Here is a 22,216-nt window from a genome sequence, read left to right on the forward strand (position 1 = left end):
ATCTGACAGGATTGCAGGGGTGTTAATACTTTTGGCCATGACTGTAGGTGGCTGTGGTGACCATATTATATAGTGGACATCATGCTACAGTACAGACCAAAAGTTTGGACACACCTTCTCATTTAAAGATTTTTCTGTATTTTCATGACTGTGAAAATTGTAAATTCACACTGAAGGCATCAAAACTATCAATTAACACATGTGGAATTATATACTTAACAAAAAAGTGTGAAACAACTGAAAATATGTCTTATATTGTAGGTTCTTCAAAGTAGCCACCTTTTGCTTTGATGACTGCTTTGCACACTCTTGGTATTCTCTTCATGAGCTTCAAGAGGTAGTCCCCAGAAATGTTCTTCCAACAATCTTAAAGGAGTTCCCAGAGATGCTTAGCACTTGTTGACCTTTTTGCCTTCACTCTGTGGTCCAGCTCAACCCAAACCATCTTGATTGGGTTCAGGCTTGGTGACTGTGGAGGGCGTAGCACACCATCACTCTCCTTCTTGGTCAAATAGCCCTTACACAGCCTGGAGGTGTGTTTGGGGTCATTGTCCTGTTGAAAAATAAATGATGGTCCAAATAAGCGCAAACCGGATGGAATAGCATGCCGATGCAAGATGCTGTGGTAGCCATGCTGGTTCAGTATGCCTTCAATTTGGAATAAATCTCCAACAGTGTCACCAGTAAAGCACCCCCTCACCATCACACCTCCTCCTCCATGCTTCACGGTGGGAACCAGGCATGTAGAGGCCATCCGTTCACCTTTTCTGCGTTGCACAAAGACACGGTAGTTGGGACCAAAGATCTCAAATTTGGACTCATCAGACCAAAGCACAGATTTCCACTAGTCTAATGAACACAAGGAATGGACTTTAGCCCAAACAAGTCTCTTCTGCTTGTTGCAAGTCCTTAGCAGTGGTTTCCTAGCAGCTATTTTACCATGAAGGCCTGCTGAACAAAGTCTCCTCTTAACAGTTGTTGTAGAGATGTGTCTGCTGCTAGAACTCTGTGTGGCATTGACCTAGTCTCTAATCTGAGCTGCTGTTAACCTGCGATTTCTGAGGCTGGTGACGCAGATAAACTTATCCTCAGAAGCAGAGGTGACTCTTGGTCTTCCTTTCCTGGGGCGGTCCTCATGTGAGCCAGTTTCTTTTTAGCGCTTGATGGTTTTTGCAACTGCACTTGGGGACACTTTCTAAGTTTCCCCAATTTTTCTTACTGACTGTCCTTAATTTCTTAAATTAATGATGGCCACTCGTTTTTCTTTACTTAGCTGCTTTTTTCTTGCCATAATACAAATTCTAACAGTCTATTCAGTAGGACTATCAGCTGTGTATCCACCAGACTTCTGCTCAACACAACTGATGGTCCCAACCCCATTTATAAGGTAAGAAATCCCACTTATTAAACCTGACAGGGAACAACTGTGAAGTGAAAACCATTTACGGTGACTACCTCTTGAAGCTCATGAAGAGAATGCCAAGAGTGTGCAAAGCAGTCATCAAAGCAAAAGGTGGCTACTTTGAAGAACCTACAATATAAGACATATTTTCAGTTGTTTCACACTTTTTTGTTAAGTATATAATTCCACATGTGTTAATTGATAGTTTTGATGCCTTCAGTGTGAATTTACATTTTTCACAGTCATGAAAATACAGAAAAATCTTTAAATGAGAAGGTGTGTCCAAACTTTTGGTCTGTACTGTATATATATCTATATATCTATATCTATATCTATATATATATATATATATATATATATATATATCTATAATATAACGCTGGGAGCGTCACTCTGTCCGAAGCCTTAATAGACTGCGCAGGCGCGACGCTCCTAGCGTTACATTATAGAAAAAATGCCGCCGAGAGCAGGGGGTCGGGAGCACGGGGACGCCGTCTACATATGTGCCCTGATTATGCAAATAATCCGCCGCCATAGTAAGTTTTTACTTACGCTATTCGTTTCGGGCGCCATTGTCTTTCTCCTCCTGGTGCGTCTTTCTCCTCCTGTGTGTCTTCAAGAAAATGGCGCCGGTAAGCGCGGACTGCGCAGGCGCCGATTCCGGCACCGGGAGGAGCAAGACAATGGCGCCGGAAAAGAATCAGGTAGTGTAAGTAACAAATTGCTGTGCCATGAGGCTGTGGCACTTCATGCCACAGCTATTTGTTAGGCTACGTTCACACTAGCGTTCTGCTAGTGTGCGTCGCGCTAGCGTCGGGCGACGCAGCGGCGACGCACGCATCATGCGCCCCTATGTTTAACATGTGGGACGCATGCGTTTTTGCTTGTTGCGTTTTCCGACACGTGCGTCTTTTTTGACGCTAGCGTCGGACCAAGAAAACGCAACAAGTAGCATTTTTCTTGCGTCCGATTTTCGTCAAAAAACGGCGCACGCGTCGAAAAACGCAGCGTTTTTGCGTGCGTTTGCACGCGTTTTTCGGTGCGTTGTGCGTCGCGTCGCCGACGCAGCGGCGCACAACGCTAGTGTGAACGTAGCCTTACTTACGTCACCTGATGGGGGCCATAAACCTTTATGGAGCAGCGTATGGGGTAAATGGATGGGAGCAGCACATGACAGAACGGGGGCGCAGGATGGGAGCAGCACATGACAGAATAGGGCAGCACATGACAGAACGGGGGTGCAGGATGGCAGCAGCACATGACAGAACGGGGGCGCAGGATGGGAGCAGCACATGACAGAATAGGGCAGCACATGACAGAACGGGGGTGCAGGATGGCAGCAGCACATGAAAGAACGGGGGTGCAGGATGGAAGCAGCACATGACAGAACGGGCTCGCAGGATGGGAGCAGCACATGTCAGAACGGGGGCGCAGGATGGCAGCAGCACCTGACAACGGGGGCGCAGGATGGGAGCAGCACATGACAGAATGGGGGTGCAGGATGGAAGCAGCACATGACAGAACGGGGGCGCAGGATGGGAGCAGCACATGACAGAACGGGGGCACAGGATGGGCGCAGCACATGACAGAATAGGGCAGCACATGACAGAACGGGGGTGCAGGATGGCAGCAGCACATGACAGAATGGGGGCGCAGGATGGGAGCAGCACATGACAGAATAGGGCACCACATGACAGAACGGGGGTGCAGGATGGAAGAAGCACATGACAGAACGGGGGTGCAGGATGGAAGCAGCACATGACAGAACAGGGGCGCAAGATGGGAGCAGCACATGACAGAACGGGGGTGCAGGATGGCAGCAGCACATGACAGAACGGGGGTGCAGGATGGAAGCAGCACATGATAGAACGGGGGTGTAGATGGAAGCAGCACATGACAGAACGGGGGTGTAGATGGAAGCAGCACATGACAGAACGGGGGTGCAGGATGGAAGCAGCACATGATAGAACGGGGGTGTAGATGGAAGCAGCACATGACAGAACGGGGGCGCAGGATGGGTGCAGCACATGACAGGATGGGGACGCAGGATGGAGCAGCTCATGACAGGATGGGGACGCAGAGGATGGAGCAGCACATGACAGGATGGGGACGCAGGATGGAGCAGCACATACCAGGATGGAGACCATATACCAATATAAATGCTTGCCACCCGGGCGTAGAACGGGCTCAATAGCTAATATATATATATATATATATATATATATATATATATATATATATATATATATATATATATATATATATATATATTGTTCCCATAAATACATTTCTTTATCTAAAAAAATAAAAACAAAAAACAATAAAAGTACACATATTTAGTATCGCCGCGTCCGTAATGACCCGACCTATAAAACTGTCCCGCTAGTTAACCCCTTCAATAAACACCGTCACAAAAAAAAGAGGCAAAAAACAACGCTTTATTATCATACCGCCGAACAAAAAGTAGAATAACACGCGATCAAAAAGACGGATATAAATAACTATGGTAAAGCTGAAAACGTCACCTTGTCCCGCAAAAAGCGAGCCACCATACAGCATCATCAGCGAAAAAATAAAAAAGTTATAGTCCTCAGAATAAAGCGATGTAAAAATAACAATTTTTTATCGTATAAAAGCGCCAAAACATAAAAAAAGATATAAATGAGGTATCGCTGTAATCGTTCTGACCCGAAGAATAAAACTGCTTTATCAATTTTACCAAACGTGGAACGGTATAAACGCCCCCCCAAAAGAAATTCATGAATAGCTGGTTTTTGGTCATTCTGCCTCACAAAATTTGGAATAAAAAGCGATCAAAAAATGTCACGTGCCCGAAAATGGTACCAATAAAAACGTCAACTCGTCCTGCAAAAAAAACAAGACCTCACAGGACTCTGTGGACTAAAGTATGGAAAAATTATAGCTCTCAAAATGTGGAGAAGCAAAAACTATTTTTTGCAATAAAATGCGTCTTTTAGTGTGTGACAGCTGCCAATCATAAAAATCCGCTAAAAAACCCGCTATAAAAGTAAATCAAACCCGTCTTCATCACACCCTTAGTTAGGGAAAATAAATAAAATTAAAAAATTTATTTATTTCCATTCTCCCATTAGGGTTAGGGTTGGGGCTAGGGTTAGAGTTAGGGTTGGGGCTAGGGTTATGGTTAGGGCTTGGGTTAGGGTTGGGGCTATGGTTGGGGTTAGGCCTACAGTTAGGGTTGGGGCTAAAGTTAGGGTTGGGGCTAAAGTTAGGGTTGGGACTAGAGGTGTGTCAGGTTTAGGGTTACGGTTGGGATTAGGGTTAAGGGTGTGTTGGAGATAGGGGTGAGGTTAGGGTTGGGATTAGGGGTGTGTTGGGGTTCATGTGTGTTGGGGTTACGGGTTTGTTGGGGTTACGGGTGTGTTGGGGTTACGGGTGTGTTGGGGTTAGGGTTGTGGATGGGATTAGGGGCATGTTCAGGTTAAGGGTGTGGTTAGGGTTATGGTTGGAGTTGGGATTAGGGTTAGGGGTGTGATTGGGTTAGGGTTTCAGTTAGAATTGGGGGTTTCCACTGTTTAGGCACATCAAGGGCTCTCCAAACGCGACATGGCGTCCGATCTCCATTCCAGCCAATTCGGCCTAGAAAAAGTAAAACCGTGCTCCTTCCCTTCCGAGCTCTCCCGTGCGCCCAAACAGGGGTTTACCCCAACATATCGGGTATCAGCATACTCGGGACAAATTGGACATCAATCCTGTTACCGTTGGGAAAATAAAAATTTGGGGGGCTAAAAAAACATTTTTGTGGGAAAAAAATTATTTTTTATTTTCACGGCTCTGTGTTATAAACAACACATCTAGATAAGTTCCTTGGGGGGTCTAGTTTCCAATATGGGGTCACCTGTGGGGGCTTTCTACTGTTTATGTACATTGGGGGCTCTGCAGACACAATGTGACGCCTGCAGACCATTCCATCTAAGTCTGCATTACAAACGGCGCTCCTTCCCTTCCGAGCTCTGCCATGAGCCCAAACGGTGGTTCCCCCCCACATATGAGGTATTAGCGTACTCAGGACAAATTGGACAACAATTTTTGGGGTCCAATTTCTCCTGTTACCCTCGGGAAAATACAAAACTGGGGGCTAAAAAATTATTTTTGTGAAAAAAAAAAGAATTTTTATTTTCACGGCTCTGCGTTATAAACTGTAGTGAAACACTTGAGGGTTCAAAGCTCTCACAACACATCTAGATAAGTTCCTTAGAGGGGTCTAGTTTCCAAAATGGTGTCACTTGTGGGGGGCTTCAATGTTTAGACACATCAGGGGCTTTCCAAACGCTACATGGTGTCCCATCCCAATTCCAGTCAATTTTGCATTGAAAAATCAAATGGCGCTCCTTCCCTTCCGAGCTCTGCCATGCGCCCAAACAGTGGTTTACCCCCACATCTGGGGTATCAGCATACTCAGGACAAATTGCACAACAACTTTTGGGGTCCAATTTATTCTCTTACCTTTGGGAAAATAAAAAATTTGGGGCGAAAAGATCATTTTTGTGAAAAAATATTTTTTATTTTTAAGACTTTACATTATAAACTTCTGTGAAGCACTTGGTGGGTCAAAGTGCTCACCACACATCTAGATAAGTTCCTTAGGGGGTCTACTTTCCAAAATGGTGTCACTTGTGAGGGGTTTCAATGTTTAGGTACATCAGGGGCTCTCCAAACGCAACATGGCGTCCCATCTCAATTCCAGTCAATTTTGCATTGAAAAGTCAAACGGCGCTCCTTCCCTGACGAGCTCTGCCATGTGCCCAAACAGTGGTTTACCCCCACATATGGGGTATCGGCGTACTCAGGATAAATTGTACAACAACTTTTGGGGTCCATTTTCTCCTGTTACCCTTGGTAAAATAAAACAAATTGGAGCTGAAGTAAATTTTTTGTGAAAAAAGTTAAATGTTCATTTTTTTTTAAACATTCCAAAAATTCCTGTGAAACACCTGAAGCGTTAATAAACTTCTTGAATGTGGTTTTAAGAACCTTGAGGGGTGCATTTTTTAGAAAGGTGTCACACTTGGTTATTTTCTATCATATAGACCCCTCAAAATGACTTAAAATGTGATGTGATCCCTAAAAAAATGGTTGTTAAAATGAGAAAGTGCTGGTCAACTTTTAACCCTTATAACTCCCTAACAAAAACAATTTGGTTCCAAAATTGTGCTGATGTAAAGTAAACATGTGGGAAATGTTATTAAGTATTTTGTGTTAAATATCTCTGGGATTTAAGGGCATATAAATTCAAAGTTGGAAAATTGCGAAATGTTCTAAATTTTCGCCAAATTTCCGTTTATTTTCATAAATAAACACAGGTAATATCAAATAAATTTTACCACTATCATAAAGTACAATATGTCACAACAAAACAGTGTCAGAATCATCAGGATCCGTTGAAGCGTTCCAAAGTTATAACCTCATAAATGGACAATGGTCAGAATTGCAAAAATTGGCCCGGTCATTAACGTGCAAACCACCCTTGGGGCTTAAGGGGTTAATCTTTCCTGTACCCTCTATCCCTTAAACAGGGTCATCCAGGGTGAGGGAGGGATAGCGGATGACAATCAGGGGCGCCACTGCACAGTTTTAGGGTGCCAACCTCAGCAGGTATGTAGGGAGACACCAGTTACACACTAAGATGAAGGGCCTCCATTCCATGTGAGTATGATTTATCTTCAGAGCTTCCATTAAACTGCTGATGTTTTCACATGCCAAAAGATCACCGTCCATGAAGAAGTATTGGACAAGATCTTTATTACGGTTTCGGAAAAAAGAAATTCAAACAGCACCCACTAGGAGATTCCAGTGCTATAGCCTGGAACCTAAGAGCTCAGCCTTATTCTTGGGCAGATCCAAATATCTAACAAGATCATGCAGTTCACTTTATGTTATAAGATAAGGTTCAATTGAGGTTGCTGACAAAGTCTGGGTCATGAGAGGAAGATGTTTCATGACACCAAGCACCCTCTTCTTCCTCACATGACTTGACTGAAAAAGTATCTGGTGCCTTTGGAACTGGCAGTTCTTCTGTATGTGGTACTGGGCATATTGCAGATGGAATGTTTGGATACTGTAAAGTCCACTTCTTCCTTGAAATGCCTTTCCTAATGGGGGTACCATCCAGAAACAGCAATTGATAGTGTCATCAGTTGGGTCTGTCCAGATCATTGGAACTGCAAAAGGCATAGATTGCCTCTGCCTATAGAACCACTGGGTAAAATGTGATGCACATCTATTGCAGCATATGTGTGGACCCCAACTCTTGTCCTGATCTCCTATTCTGCAGGCAAAATATAGGTTGTAGGCTCTCCTTATCCTAGTAGGCAACATTTGCCTTTGTGATGCAAAATTGACTTTTTCGCATATGTAACAAATACCATCTGCTTTGTTAATGTAAAAATTAGGTATATCATAAAAAACATATACAAAAATGTCAATATGGTAAAAAATCTTAAAACTGTAAACCTTCGGACTTCTTCGCACATCCTGATATTTCCGGTACTGAAAAAAACAGTACTGGTGCTATGCGTGTCAGTATGTACCATATGTGTGGCATCCGTGGGCACCATCATTATGACATCTACTGGAATAGAATGCAGAATAGAAATGACAGATGTTTAGTAGTGATGAACGAATAGCATTGTTGCTCGGGTTATCTGCGAGTATTTTGTAGTGCTTGGACATTTAGTTTTCCTCGCCTCAGCTGCATGACTTATGGCTGCTGGACAGCCAGAATATATGTGGGAATTCCCTAACAAAGAGGCATTCCTCCCATGTATTCAGCCTGGCTAGCAGCCGTAAATCATGCAGCTGAGAGACCCGAGCAACAATGCTATTCGCTCATCACTAACGTTTAGGTGTTAAACGTGTAAAGATAGAGGATAGATATTTAGATGGATAGACAGATGTAAAATACAGAATGTGTGTCGTTTAGAGCACATGTATTCAGCTAAAAAATAAAAATTTGAAAAAACGGAGAGGGGCCCACTTATTTTTAATAACCAGCTAAGGTAAAGCAGACATCTGTGAGCTGATCTTATTGTGCTGGGAAGGGCCCAATAACAATGGAGCTGCCCAGCCTATTAATATCAGCTCACAGATGCCTGCTAGCCTTTCCTGGTTATTAAAAAGGGGGGACCCTAAAAAAATAACAGAGTCCCCCCTATTTTTTTATTAACCAGCACAGGCTGCGTAAACAGCTACCAGCTCATGTTAATAGACTGGGAAGGTTCATGGATATTGGCCCCATCCTAGCATAACAAGACCAGCCCTCAGAAATGGTGCATCCATTAGATGTGCCAAGTCAGCTCGTACAGATAGCCCTAGTGCGGTAGCAATTGAGGTAATGGGTTTGTAGGACTGATGTCAGCAGCTGCCGTTGACATCAAGCCCTGGGGTTAGTAATGGAGAGATGCTAGTGAGACACCCCCATTACTAACCCCGTAGACAAAATAAATAAACACACAAAAATCATTTATTTGTAAAATCACTCCCAACAATTTCCCTCTTTCACACATTTAAAAAAAAAATAAACAATTCACATCAATCAGCCATAATCCAAAAATAGAAGTTCCACGACGATTATAGTCTACTTCATCCAATGTATGGAGCCCCGTTCAAAGAACAAAGCTCCATAAGCTGGTGCAGCAGCCACTGCCGGTTGTCACATTGTGCTCTGTGAGAACCTGGCTGCTGTGACATCAATATGTTACTGCAGGTCAAAGGCACCGGGTCACACGAGGGCAGCGCAAGAGCCAGAATGATGAGCGGTGTCGTCATCGTTCATCATTCTAGCTTTCGTGCTGTGATTCAATACATGCTGCCGGCCAATAATAGGCTGACAAGCTTATGTCGGTTTGCAAATCACTGGCAGCGCATGGCAATGATGTAATGTGCTGCCCTTCACATGCATGTTAAATGCTTCTGCACCAGCTACAGAAGATGACACCGAGCAGCGTGGACTCGGTGGAAGACGAGTAGAATAGTTTAATTTTTTTATGCATTAAAGAACATCGGATATACTTTATATACCAGGATGGGGAATGCATATACCAGAATAGGTTCAGCATGGAAGATATATATACCAGGATTGGAAACATACAGTACAGAGCAAAAGTTTGGACACACCTTCTCATTTTAAGATTTTTCTGTATTTTCATGACTATGAAAATTGTACATTCACACTGAAGGCATAGTAAATATCTGTGGTTAGTTATAGCACCTCACTTCTCTTATTTTCCCATCACGCCTCTCATTTTCCCCATCACATCTTTCATTTTCCCCCTCACATCTCTCATTTCCCCCCCTCACTCCTCTCATTCCCCCCTAACACTTGTCATTTCGACCTCACATCTGTCATTTTCCGATCACTCCACTATTTTCCCTCACTCCTCTCATTTTGCACTCACACCTTTTCATTTTCACCTCACACCTCTCATTTTCACCTCAGTATATACATGTTAGTCATTTCCCTTATATATAGTATACATCTGTATGTCATCTCCTGTATATACCTGTATGTCATCTCCCCTGTATATAGTATATACCTGTGTGTCATCTCCCCTGTATATAGTATATATCTGTGTGTCATCTCCTTCTGTATATAGTATATACCTGTATGTCATCTCCTATACATAGCATATACCTGTATGTCATCTCCTCCTATATATAGCATATACCTGTATGTCATCTCCTCCTGTATATAGTATATACCTGTAGATCATCTGCTCCTGTATATAGTATATACTTGTGTGCCATCTCCTCCTGTATATAGTATATACCTGTATGTCAACTCTCCTGTATATAGTATATACCTGTGTGTCATCTCACCGTACATAGTATATATCTGTATGTCATCTCCTCCTGTATTAGACCGCGTTCACACGTTATTTGGTCAGTATTTTTACCTCAGTATTTGTAAGCTAAATTGGCAGCCTGATAAATCCCCAGCCAACAGGAAGCCCTCCCCCCCGGCAGTATATATTAGCTCACACATACACATAATAGACAGGTCATGTGACTGACAGCTGCCGTATTTCCTATATGGTACATTTGTTGCTCTTGTAGTTTGTCTGCTTATTAATCAGATTTTTATTTTTGAAGGATAATACCAGACTTGTGTGTGTTTTAGGGCGAGTTTCTTATGTCAAGTTGTGTGTGTTGAGTTGCATGTGGCTACATGCATGTAGCGACTTTTGTGAGATGAGATTTGTGTGGTGACATGCATGTAGCAACTTTTTGTGCGTCGAGTTGCATGTGACAGGTTAGTGTAGCAAGTTGTGTGCAGCAAGTTTTGCACATGGCGAGTTTTGCGCATGGCGAGTTTTATGTGTGGTGCCTTTTGAGTATGTGCAAGTATTGTGTGAGGCAACTTTTGCATGTGTTGCAACTTTTGTGCATGTGGCAATTTTTCCGCGTGTGGCGAGTTTTCCATGAGGTGAGTTTTGCACGTGTGGCGAGTTTTGCGTGAGCCTAGTTTTGCATGTGGCGAGTTTTGCGCGCAGTGAGTTTTGAGCGGCGACTTTTGTGTTTCGACTTTTATGTGGCGAGGTTGGTGTATGTGTGGTGAAATGTGTGCTGAGGGTGGTATATGTGTTCAAGCACGTGGTAGTGTGTGGCGCATTTTGTGTGTGTGTTCATATCCCCGTGTGTGGTGAGTATCCCATGTCGGGGCCCCCACCTTAGCAACTGTACGGTATATACTCTTTGGCGCCATCGCTCTCATTCTTTAAGTCCCCCTTGTTCACATCTAGCAGCTGTCAATTTGCCTCCAACACTTTTCCTTTCACTTTTTCCCCATTATGTAGATAGGGGCAAAATTGTTTAGTGAATTGGAAAGCGCGGGGTTAAAATTTCACCTCACAACATAGCCTATGATGCTCTCGGGGTCCAGACGTGTGACTGTGCAAAATTTTGTGGCTGTAGCTGCGATGGTTCAGATGCCAATCCCGGACATACATACACACACACACACACACACACATATACACACACACACACACACATTCAGCTTTATATATTAGATTGAAGGCATACTGAGCCAGCATGGCTACCACAGCATCTTGCAGCGGCATGCTATTCCATCCGGTTTGCGTTTAGTTAGACCATCATTTATTTTTCAACAGGACAATGACCCCCAAGCACACCTCCAGGCTGTGTAAGGGCTATTTGACCAAGAAGGAGAGTGATGGGGTGCCACGACAGATGACCTGGCCTCCACAGTCACCAGACATATATATAAGACATAAATTCAGTTGTTTCACACTTTTTTGTTAAGTATATAATTCCACATGTGTTAAGTCATAGTTTTGATGCCTTCAGTGTGAATGTACAATTTTCATAGTCCTGAAAATACAGAAAAATCTTTAAATGAGAAGGCGTGTCCAAACTTTCGGTCTGTACTGTATGTATATTGTGGTGCAGTGACCAGTGTTACAGCCAGGGGACGCTGTGTGTGCACTTCAAGATGCGCTTGGAGGCATAAATGTGATGAAACAGTGACTGGCAGAGTTGTGAATGGCCGATATGTGTTGCAGTGGGAGTCTGCGTGGTAAGTCTGATGCAATGTTGTTGTTCTGGGACCTGTAATCCCTCAAGAGTTTGTATAGTTATGAAGGGAGACTTACTAGGCTAGTTATGTGAGATGGGCGGGACAAACTAGCCACACATCCACACTCCCACCCAGGGGAGTGGTTAAAAGGTATATAATGTGACCAGGGTGTGGGTCACATGTTCCTGTGTTTGGATCTGAGTGGTCCAAGTGCAAGGCCCTGGAAGCCTGTGTTGGAAATCCTGGGAATTCCTGAATAGCACATGGTTGGGCTTTGGCACTGAGTAGCCTGTGTGCTGTAGGTCCTGGACGGTCAGTGTTGGAGGTTCCTGGGAGTGGAGTCGTCCTGGAAGCACTGTGAGACCGTCGACCTGGGCGGTCCTGTTGTGGACCTTGGACTGACGTGGAGTCAACCTGTGGAGCAGGAGCCCACTCTAAAGGTAACCCCAGGTGCGGGGAAAAAAAACTGTGTGCTAACATAGGGCAGTTGCTGAACTGCGTAGTCATCTGGTGTCTGGAGAGAGATACCAGTGTGACCACTGAAGGCTATGCAAAGCCGTATGTGATATTATGATATGTCGATATAATGAACTGTTCGAGATACGGTTTATGCTGTATTTAATAAACTGAATGGACCATTATGTGTGAAAAACCGTGCCTGTATGCGTTAATCCCGTGCCAAGCGAGTGTCCAAGACACGTAGTGGGTGAAATGTGTATATATATATATACCGTATTTTCCGGCGTATAAGACGACTTTTTAACCCCTGAAAATCTTCTTAAAAGTCGGGGGTCGTCTTATACGCCAGGAATCGTCTTGTACGCCGGAACGAGATCTGAATCTGAGCATGCGCCGCCCCCAGCGGCCATTTTCCCGGAGGCCACCGCATCGCAGCAATGGAGCTGCCGGCGCCTCCGGGCTTTCAGGAGATGCCAGAGGAGCCCCAACTGACTCTGCGGGAAGATACGCCGCCGCTGCCGCCCCACAGCACAGAGCCCCGACGCTGTACCAAGAGGAACCGCCGCCCCACAGCACCCACGCGGCACAAAGAGGAGCAGCCGCCGCCGCTCCCCAGCACCCCACGCTGACGCTGGCTGCAGCTACAATGTGAGGTAATGAGGCATATTCCACTCACACTTTCCTGTGAGACGCCCCCTCCGTCATCGGGACCACTCCCCCCCAAAAAGGCGCATTAGTCACCGGCCCTATAAGACGACATACAGCGTATAAGACCACCCCCGACTTTTAAGAAGATTTTATATTTTAACTGGAAAAGTTGGGGGGTCGTCTTATACGCCGGAAAATACGTTTTTTCATAATTGCTTTGTGTGTGGAATTCTACATACTTCACTCTGTCTTTGGGATCTCCAAAGGTCTCTTTCATATTTGAGAAATCTGGATAAAATGATGATGGTGGAGATATAATTTCAAGCACACCAGACTGTATTTCAAGTGGAAAACTGCAAGAAAAAACAAATTATATTTGTAAGTTCAAGTCTAGGTCATATGGTAAACCAGATAATGGATAGTATTGTTGGCATAGAGTAGTAATAGCAGTTTAGTATCAGTAATAATGTCGGAGAGACACGTTCTGGCATGATGTCAAAACCTTTCAATGGACTAATCAACACTGTTCTAGAGCTTCATGATGCATTACAAGAAATGGTTTGCTTTTATTTCATAAGCAAAAGCAACACTGCAACTTCTGCCTTTGAGTGCTGCTTTTCTCAGGAAATACAGATAAGTCCATATATATTTGGACAGAGACAATATTTTTCTAATTTTGGTTATAGACATTACCAATGCAGGTGAAACAAGCCATCCTTAAGCTTCGAAAACAGAAAAAACCCATCCGAGAAATTGCTACAATATTTTAAGAGTGGCAAAATCTACAGTTTGGAACATCCTGAGAAAGAAAGAAAGCACTGGTGAACTCATCAATGCAAAAAGACCTGGGCACCCACGGAAGACAACAGTTGTGGATGATCGCAGAATAATCTCCATGGTGAAGAGAAACCCCTTCACAACAGCCAGCCAAGTGAACAACACTCTCCAGGAGGTCGGCGTATCAACATCCAAATCTACCATAAAGAGAAGACTGCATGAAAGTAAATACAGAGGGTTCACTGCACGGTGCAAGCCACCCATAAGCATCAAGAATAAAAAGGCTAGACTGGGCTTTGCTAAAAAAAACATCTAAAAAGCCAGCACAGTTCTGGAAGAACATTCTTTGGACAGATGAAACCAAGATCAACCTCTACCAGAATGATGGAAAGAGAAAAGTATGGCGAAGGCGTGGTACAGCTCATGATCCAAAGCATACCGCATCATCTGTAAAACACGGCGGAGGCAGTGTGATGGCTTGGGCATGCATGGCTGCCAGTGGCACTGGGTCACTAGTGTTTATTGATGATGTGACACAGGACAGAAGCAGCCGAATGAATTCTGAGGTATTCAGAGCCATACTGTGTGCTCAGATCCAGCCAAATGCAGCCAAACTGATTGGTCGTCGTTTCATACTACAGATGGACAATGACCCAAAACATAAAGCCAAAGCAACCCAGGAGTTTATTAAAGCAAAGAAGTGGAATATTCTTGAATGGCCAAGTCAGTCACCTGATCTCAACCCAATTGAGCATGCATTTAACTTGTTAACCCCTTCACGACATGCCCCATACTAGTACGGCGCATGTCGTGTCTCCCCCTTTGATGTGGGCTCTGGCGCTGAGCCCACATCAAAGTCGCGACATGTCAGCTGTTATGTTCAGCTGACATGTGCGCGCAATAGCAGCAGGTGGAATCGCGATCCACCTGTCGCTATTAACCAGTTAAATGCCGCTGTCAAACACTGACAGCAACATTTAAATACCGCTCCCGGCCGCGCGGCCGGAAGTGAGCATATCACCGACCCCGTCACATGATCGGGGGTCAGCGATGTGTCAGGATAGTGACCATAGAGGTCTTTGAGACCTCTATGGTTACTGATGCCGGCTAGCTGTGAGCAACACCCTGTGGTCGGCGCTCATAGCAAGCCTGCAATTCAGCTACATAGCAGCAATCTGATGATCGCTGCTATGTAGCAGAGCCGATCCAGTTGTGCCAGCTTCCAGCCTCCCATGGAGGCTATTGAAGCAAGGCAAAAGAAAAAAAAAATATTTTAAAAAATATGAAAAAAATAAAAAAAATATAAAAGTTTAAATCACCCCCCTTTCGCCCCATCCAAAATAAAACAATAAAAAAAAATCAAACATACACATATTTGGTATCGCCGGGTTCAGAATCGCCTGATCTATTAATAAAAAAAGTATTAACCTGATTGCTAAACAGCGTAGCGAGAAAAAAAATTGAAATGCCAGAATTACGTTTTTTTGGTCACCGCAACATTGCATTAAAATGTAATAACGGGCGATCAAAAGAACGTATCTGCACAAAAGTGGTATCATTAAAATCGTCAGTTCGGCACACAAAAAATAAGCCCTCACATGACCCGAGATAATGAAAAATGGAGACGCTACGGGTATAGGAAAATGGCGAAGTTTTTTTTTTTTTAGCAGAGTTTTGAATTTTTTTTCACCACTTAGATAAAAAATAACCTAGACATGTTAGGTGTCTATGAAGTCGTAATGACCTAGAGAATTACAATGGCAGGTCAGTTTTAGCATTTAGTGAACCTAGCAAAAAACTCAAACAATAAACAAGTGTGGGATTGCACTTTTTTTGCAATTTCACCACACCTGGGATTTTTTTCCCATTTTTCTAGTACAAGACATGGTAAAACGAATGGTGTTGTTAAAAAGTACAACTCGTCCCGCTAAAAATAAGCCCTCACATGGCCATATTGACAGAAAAATAAAAAAGTTATGGCTTTGGGAAAGAGGGGAGCGAAAAACGAAAACGCAAACACGAAAAAGGGCTGCGGCGTGAAGGGGTTAAAGACTAAACTTCAGACAGAAAGGCCCACAAACAAACAGCAACTGAAAACCACTGCAGTGAAGGCCTGGCAGAGAATCAAAAAGGAGGAAACACAGCGTCTGGTGATGTCCATGAGTTCAAGACTTCAGGCAGTCATTGCCAGCAAAGGGTTTTCAACCAAGTACTAGAAATTAACATATTATTTAAAATTATTTAATCTGTCCAATTACTTTTGGTCCCTTTAAAAAGTAGTGGCACATGTTAAAGAGCTGAAACTCCTAAACCCTTCATCCAATTTTAATGTGGATACCCTCAAATGAAAGCTGAAAGTCTGAACTTCAACTGCATCGGAATTGTTATGTTTAAAATTCATTGTGGGAATGTCTATAAACAAAATTAGAAAAATGTTGTCTCTGTCCAAATATATATGGACTTAACTGTAAGTGACAGATCGTGAAATTCGCAGAAAACTGATCGTATGACTGGACAGCTTTGCATTGTGAAACATTGTTCTAAAATAAGCTTGAGGAACAGGCAAAAGGGAACTCATTCACAAAGTGGATCCATGGCATTACTGATGTAACTGCAAGCAGACGGATCCCATTGATTATAATTATTATTGTGTCCGTATGTGTCACATTTTATCAGTTCTTAGAACGGAAGAAAGATCTGCATGCTGCGCTTTTTATTGCATTCTGAAATTGAACCAAGTTGGACATCATAATATTTAATGGTATCACTATAAAAGGAACAGAATGTAGAAATGGAAATGTAACATTAGTTTAAGGTCTGCCCACTCCCCACAACATTGCAATGTATCAACAGACTGTTACTTTTTAGGGACCAAGTGTTGGTGGCTCTCCTGGTGGTATCTGGATAATGTTGGTGCTGTTGATGGCAGAACATGAATCACCCTCTCAGTGTCTGATCACACTGTGAAAAGGTAGGTGCTGTGAGGTATATGGTATTTTTGTGTATACATCACCGCTTCTCCCAAGGAAGGGTCAGTACTGGTTAAACATTGATCGGGTGCCTGGGGGACCCCTTCTCTTTCCACTTTGGAGGGAGCTACATTGACATAGGGAGGGTAGCAAACAGGCATTCACAAAGTACATAACGGTAGTCACAAAAAATTGTGAGTGCACAGTAATTTACAGTAAAAATTCGAAGAAAATTGCAAAATGTGTATAAGATTGTATAGAAATGACTATTCAGTGTTTATCTAGCGATTTTGAACTGTGACCATAAAGAAAAGATAGAACTTTTCACGTATCCGTCACTCCACATTGTTAAAACAGAAAATCTGCAGCAGTATTTGGTTGCAAACATCAACTGCTTATGGCAATGGAAATGTTAATGGGCATTTAATTGGTTGTCTACGTAATCACCTCCAATATTGGGGCCTTGCAAATGGTTATGCCATTCTGTGTTGCATAGACTGGTAGGACAGAGCATGGTTTCATACTACACTTCTGTGTGGCTCTGATTCTGAACAGATTCATTCAGAGGTACAATATGGTGGAAGAAAGTGTTTCTACAATTTTCTACCGTCAAGTGGTAATATTTAGCATTACTTATGTCTCACCTGCTACTGTAGATGATGAAAGGCTTACTAGGAATCAACAATTACATTACTCCCAGTTTAAAGGGCTTATCAGGGACTTGGTTTTTCTTATTGGGCTAAGAACTTACAGGCAGATAGTTGCTAACTACCTGCCTGTTCTGCACTGCAATGTTCTATCCCAGTTCAGGCGGAGACTCCTCCTGCTTCTCGTGACCTCACATCAACAAATCAGGTCTTCGAAGATCTTCTGCTCTACCAACAGTGCATCACTACACTTAGGCAGCGGGAAGCTGTCAATCAAATGACATTCCGCTCTGCCCTGTCGACAGAGCAGAAGGAAAGAAGTTTCTCTGTCTACATGAAGTTCACCAGAAGGGGGATCGCCAGCAGGAGCGGTCTGTAACCACTGTGAACCGGAACAGATCATTGCAGGGCAGAAAAGCCAGTTAGATAGCAACTACCTGCCTGTAAGTTCTTAGTCTAAGGACAGAGACAGACTGCCGTATTTCTTGCGCGAGAATTGCATCGTAAACCTCGTACTGGCTGTCGGCTGTCCTGACCTGAGCTTGACAGCTGCATAGAAATTCATCATACTCTCTTGCTCAGGTCAGGAGAGGAGCCAGGCCGGGCCGTGCAGTGTGATGAGAACCTTGCACGAGTTATACGGCAGTCTGACTCAGCCCTAATAGGAAAAATACTTTAAGTCGAAGATAACCTCTTTAAGAAACAAGAAGTATTAGCGGAATAAACAAATTAAAATACTCACTTATCTTTAATGTTGTCTGCAAGTTCATTTACATACCGGGTATTCACCTTGAAAAAAAATAGAAATAGCATATGTCATAGGTTTTCATTTTAATGCAATTTGTTGGTTAAGTGCATATGTCCAAACACAGAGCAATGCAGCACAAAAATATAGATGTTCCTCCTCAGGGGTGGACATATCATTGGTGCAACCTGTGCAGACATACAAGGGTATCTTCCTCTGTCCAATGTCTGTGTTATTTTGCCCATATTAATCTTCTCCTTTTATTAGCCAGTCTCAGATATGGCTTTTTATTTGCCACCCTATCCTGAAGGCCAGCATCCCGGAGTTGCCTCTTCACTGTAGACGTTGACACTGGCGTTTTGCGTGTACTATTTAAAGAAGCTTCCACTTGAGGACCTGTGAGGCGTCGATTTCTCAAACTACAGACTCTACTATACTTGTCTGGTTGCTCAGTTGTGCAGCGGGGCCTCCCACTTCTCTTTATACTCTAGTTAGAGTCTGTTTGTGCTCTCCTCTGAAGGGAGTAGTACACATCGTTGTAGGAAATCTTCAGTTTCTTAGCAATTTCTCACATGGAATAGCCTTCACTTCTAAGAACAAGAATAGACTGTCGAGTTTCACATGAAAGTTCTTTTTTTCTGACCATTTTGAGAGTTTAATGGAACCAACAAATGTAATTCTCAACTAGCTCAAAGGAAGGTCAGGTTTATAGCTTCTCTAATCAGCCAAACTGCTTTCAGCTGTGCTAATATACTTGCACAAGTGTTTTTAAGGTTATTCTAATCATCCATTAGCCTTCTTACACAGTTAGCAAACACACAAAGTACCATAAGAACACTGGAAAGATGGTTGTTGGAAATGGGCCTCTATACACCTATGAAGATATTTCAATACAAACCAGACGTTTGCAGCTAGAATAGTCAATTACCACATTAACAGAGTATTTCTGAATCATTTAATGTTCGCTTCATTGAAAAAAAAAAAACGGTGCTTTTCTTTCAAAAACAAGGAAATTGCTAAGTGACCCTAAACTTTTACACTGTAGTGTATACATAAAGTTTGAACAGAACATGTCCTCCAGCAGGTCATAAGAGAGCTCTGGTTGACAATCCACTTTAAACTCTGCAGTTTTTTATTTTGCCTGTGCCAAGTGAAGGAGGGAAAAACAGCAGTGAAATAGGTCACTTTCAGAACTGACCTTTCTAAAAGATGCTTCAATGACAGAGCTCATTGGACTGATAAGCGGCAAGTTCAGCAGACATTAATCTGATGTATCCAGTGGCCTATAGATGTTATTGCATCTCTTGTTCTTAATGGTTTTATCGCACAGAAGTGGTGGAGATTGTGAGCAAGGAGAGTGCATTGCAGGGTTGGCAGCAGACATTTAGGGATTACCATTTACTGCTGGAGTTGATGAGTGCAGAAGAGTCTTAAGGTACCTTCACACTCAGCAACTTTACAACGAGAATGACAACGATCCGTGACGTTGCAGCGTCCTGGATAGCGATCTCGTTGTGTTTGACACGGAGCAGCGATCTGGATCCTGCTGTGATATCGCTGGTCGGAGCTAGAAGGCCAGAACTTTATTTGGACGTTAGGTCGGTGTGTATCGTCGTGTTTGACAGCAAAAGCAACGATGCCAGCAATGTTTTTACATGGAGCGTGAACGATAAGTGAGTCGCCGTTACGTCACTGGATCGCTCCTGCATCGTTCTGGAGCTGCCGTGTTTGACGACCTAAACAGCGACGCTGCAGCGATCGGCTCGTTGTCTATATCGCTGCAGCGTCGCTGAATGTGACGGTACCTTAAGCTGTACATTCTCAAGAAAGTGTGCTGAGTGCATCAAGTGCAGGATTTATCTTGGTGATCTGTAGACTGATAGTGAGGGCCCAGCTACTGAAGGTCAGAGAAATTTCTATTGTCAGACCCATTTATAAGTAACAATAGATGCGGATTGTTGAGTCTGCAGAGGGGTAAGCCTCACAACATGTCAGAGGAAAAACCTAGGACGTAAGTAGGGGCCCATACTACTGGTATCCTAAAATCGTTATAACAGAAGATGTAGAGTCAAGATCTCATAAAAACGTAAGTGATACACGGTGCATCAAAACAACTAGAAAGTGTCTGCATACTGCCAAAAGTATATAGCAAAATTGCTAGTGAATGTGTGCAAAAAGTATCTCTGGTAGAGTGTCAGTACCATATAAGGAATAATAGACCGAGATTTTAATCTAATTGTCACGTGCGTCTCAACCTTCACAAGTGTGAATTGCTGGTGGTGGCACTGTTGATTAAATGCTGTACAAGTGACCTTAGCTTTTGTCCCTGTGGACCTATCTTTGATAATATCAGCATGTGTAAATATGCAAAAAAAAACACATTTGATAAATACTGGAATATAAACTTCTTCACAACTTGGGAGTGGAGAGAAGTGAATATTTATTTCTCTTAAGTACACGTAACCGCATGGTGGCTGACACTCTGCACGCTAATTAATAGCAATGAATACTCACTGCCCTCCACGCACATAGTCTCGGTATGGAGAGCAATGAGTATTCCAGCAGCTGTGCTCTGCTTGTAAGAAGTGCATTACTTCCCTGCCATGCACTGCTTACAAGCATAAAGCAGCTGCTGGCATCGTAACAAGATGCTGTGGAAGGTAAGATGCGCAGGAAGGTAAGTAGGATGTTTTTGATGATGGCCATGCATACAATGATAGGGATAAGGAGCCATACATACAAGGACAGAGATTAGGAGCCATGCAGACCAGGATAGGGAAGAGAAGCCATGCAGACCAGGATGGGGATGTGGAGCCATGCATACCTGGATGGGGATGAGGGGCCATGCATACCAAGATGGGAATGAGGGGGCCATGCAGACCAGGATGGGGGAAGGATGCCGTGCATACCAGGATAGGGATGAAGGGACAATGCATACCTGGCTTATACTCAAATCAATACGTTTTCCCAGTTTTTTTGTGGTAAAATTAGGTGCCTTGGATTATACTCGGGTCGGATTACTTGAGTATATACGGTATATATTTATGTATGTTGTTTCTCTGTACTTAAAGGGAATCTGTCACCTAATTTTGGCCCTATAAACTGCGGCCACCGCCATCAGGGGCTTACCTACAGCATTATGTAATGCTGTAGATAAGCCCCCCCGATGTAACCTGAAATATAAGAAAAACAAGTTAGATTAGACTCACCCAAGGGGCGGTCCCGGTTCAGTTCGTGTCTGATGGGAGTTGCAGGTCCGGCGCCTCACATCTTCATACGATGTCGTCAACCTCCTTGCTTCTGTTGCGGCTCCTGCGCAGGCGTACTGATTTGCCCTGTTGAGGGCAGCGTAAAGTACTGCAGTGCACAGGCGCTGGGCCTCTCTGACCTTTCCCGGCGCCTGCGCACTGCAGTACTTTGCTCTGCCCTCAACAGGGCAGACAAAGTAGGCCTGTGCCGGAGCCGTGACAGGAAGCAAAGAAGAGGACATCATCGCATGAAGATCGGAGGCGCCGGACCCGGACCTACGACGCCCATCGGACCGGACCGCAGGACTGCCCCTGGGTGAATATAATCTAACTTATTTTTCTTATCTTTCAGGTTACATCGGGGGCTTATCTACAGCATTACAGAATGCTGTAAATAAGCCCCTGATGGCGGTGGTCGCAGTTTATAGGACCAAAATTAGGTGACAGATTCCCTTTAAATCATTATTGTCACATGACTAGAGGTGTAACCTCTAAATATAATTTACCATGATGCTTAGATATACTTTATGAATAAGGGCTTAATGCCAGAAAGGCATCAGATGAACATAATTTTGATTTAGTTTTCCTGGATATCCCATTTTAAACTGATGGAATAAAGATTTGTACATTTTATTCTTTCATATGCCAATACAATTCTCCATTTTCAGAGCAATTATCAATTCATTTTTTTTTTTACTGTAGATGCTTGGGGCACCTGGGTAGTGGAGCCTTGGGCAATAGCCCA

General features: G+C 43.5%; 1 protein-coding gene across 1 annotated transcript in view; it reads right to left on the bottom strand.

Moving 5' to 3' along the window:
- The window catches only part of MGAT4D (MGAT4 family member D), a 279,960-nt gene that overhangs the window by 147,314 nt on the left and 110,430 nt on the right, over positions 1–22,216 (bottom strand). Inside the window, exons 5-6 of the mRNA XM_069743979.1 lie at positions 18,221–18,267; positions 13,325–13,438 (exon numbers count right to left, since the gene is read on the bottom strand). Of these exons, the coding sequence (XP_069600080.1) occupies positions 13,325–13,438; positions 18,221–18,267 (161 nt within the window). The remainder of the gene's footprint in view (positions 1–13,324; positions 13,439–18,220; positions 18,268–22,216) is intronic.

The sequence above is a fragment of the Ranitomeya imitator genome, chromosome 1 (genome assembly GCF_032444005.1).
Source record: "Ranitomeya imitator isolate aRanImi1 chromosome 1, aRanImi1.pri, whole genome shotgun sequence".
Lineage (NCBI taxonomy): Eukaryota > Metazoa > Chordata > Amphibia > Anura > Dendrobatidae > Ranitomeya > Ranitomeya imitator.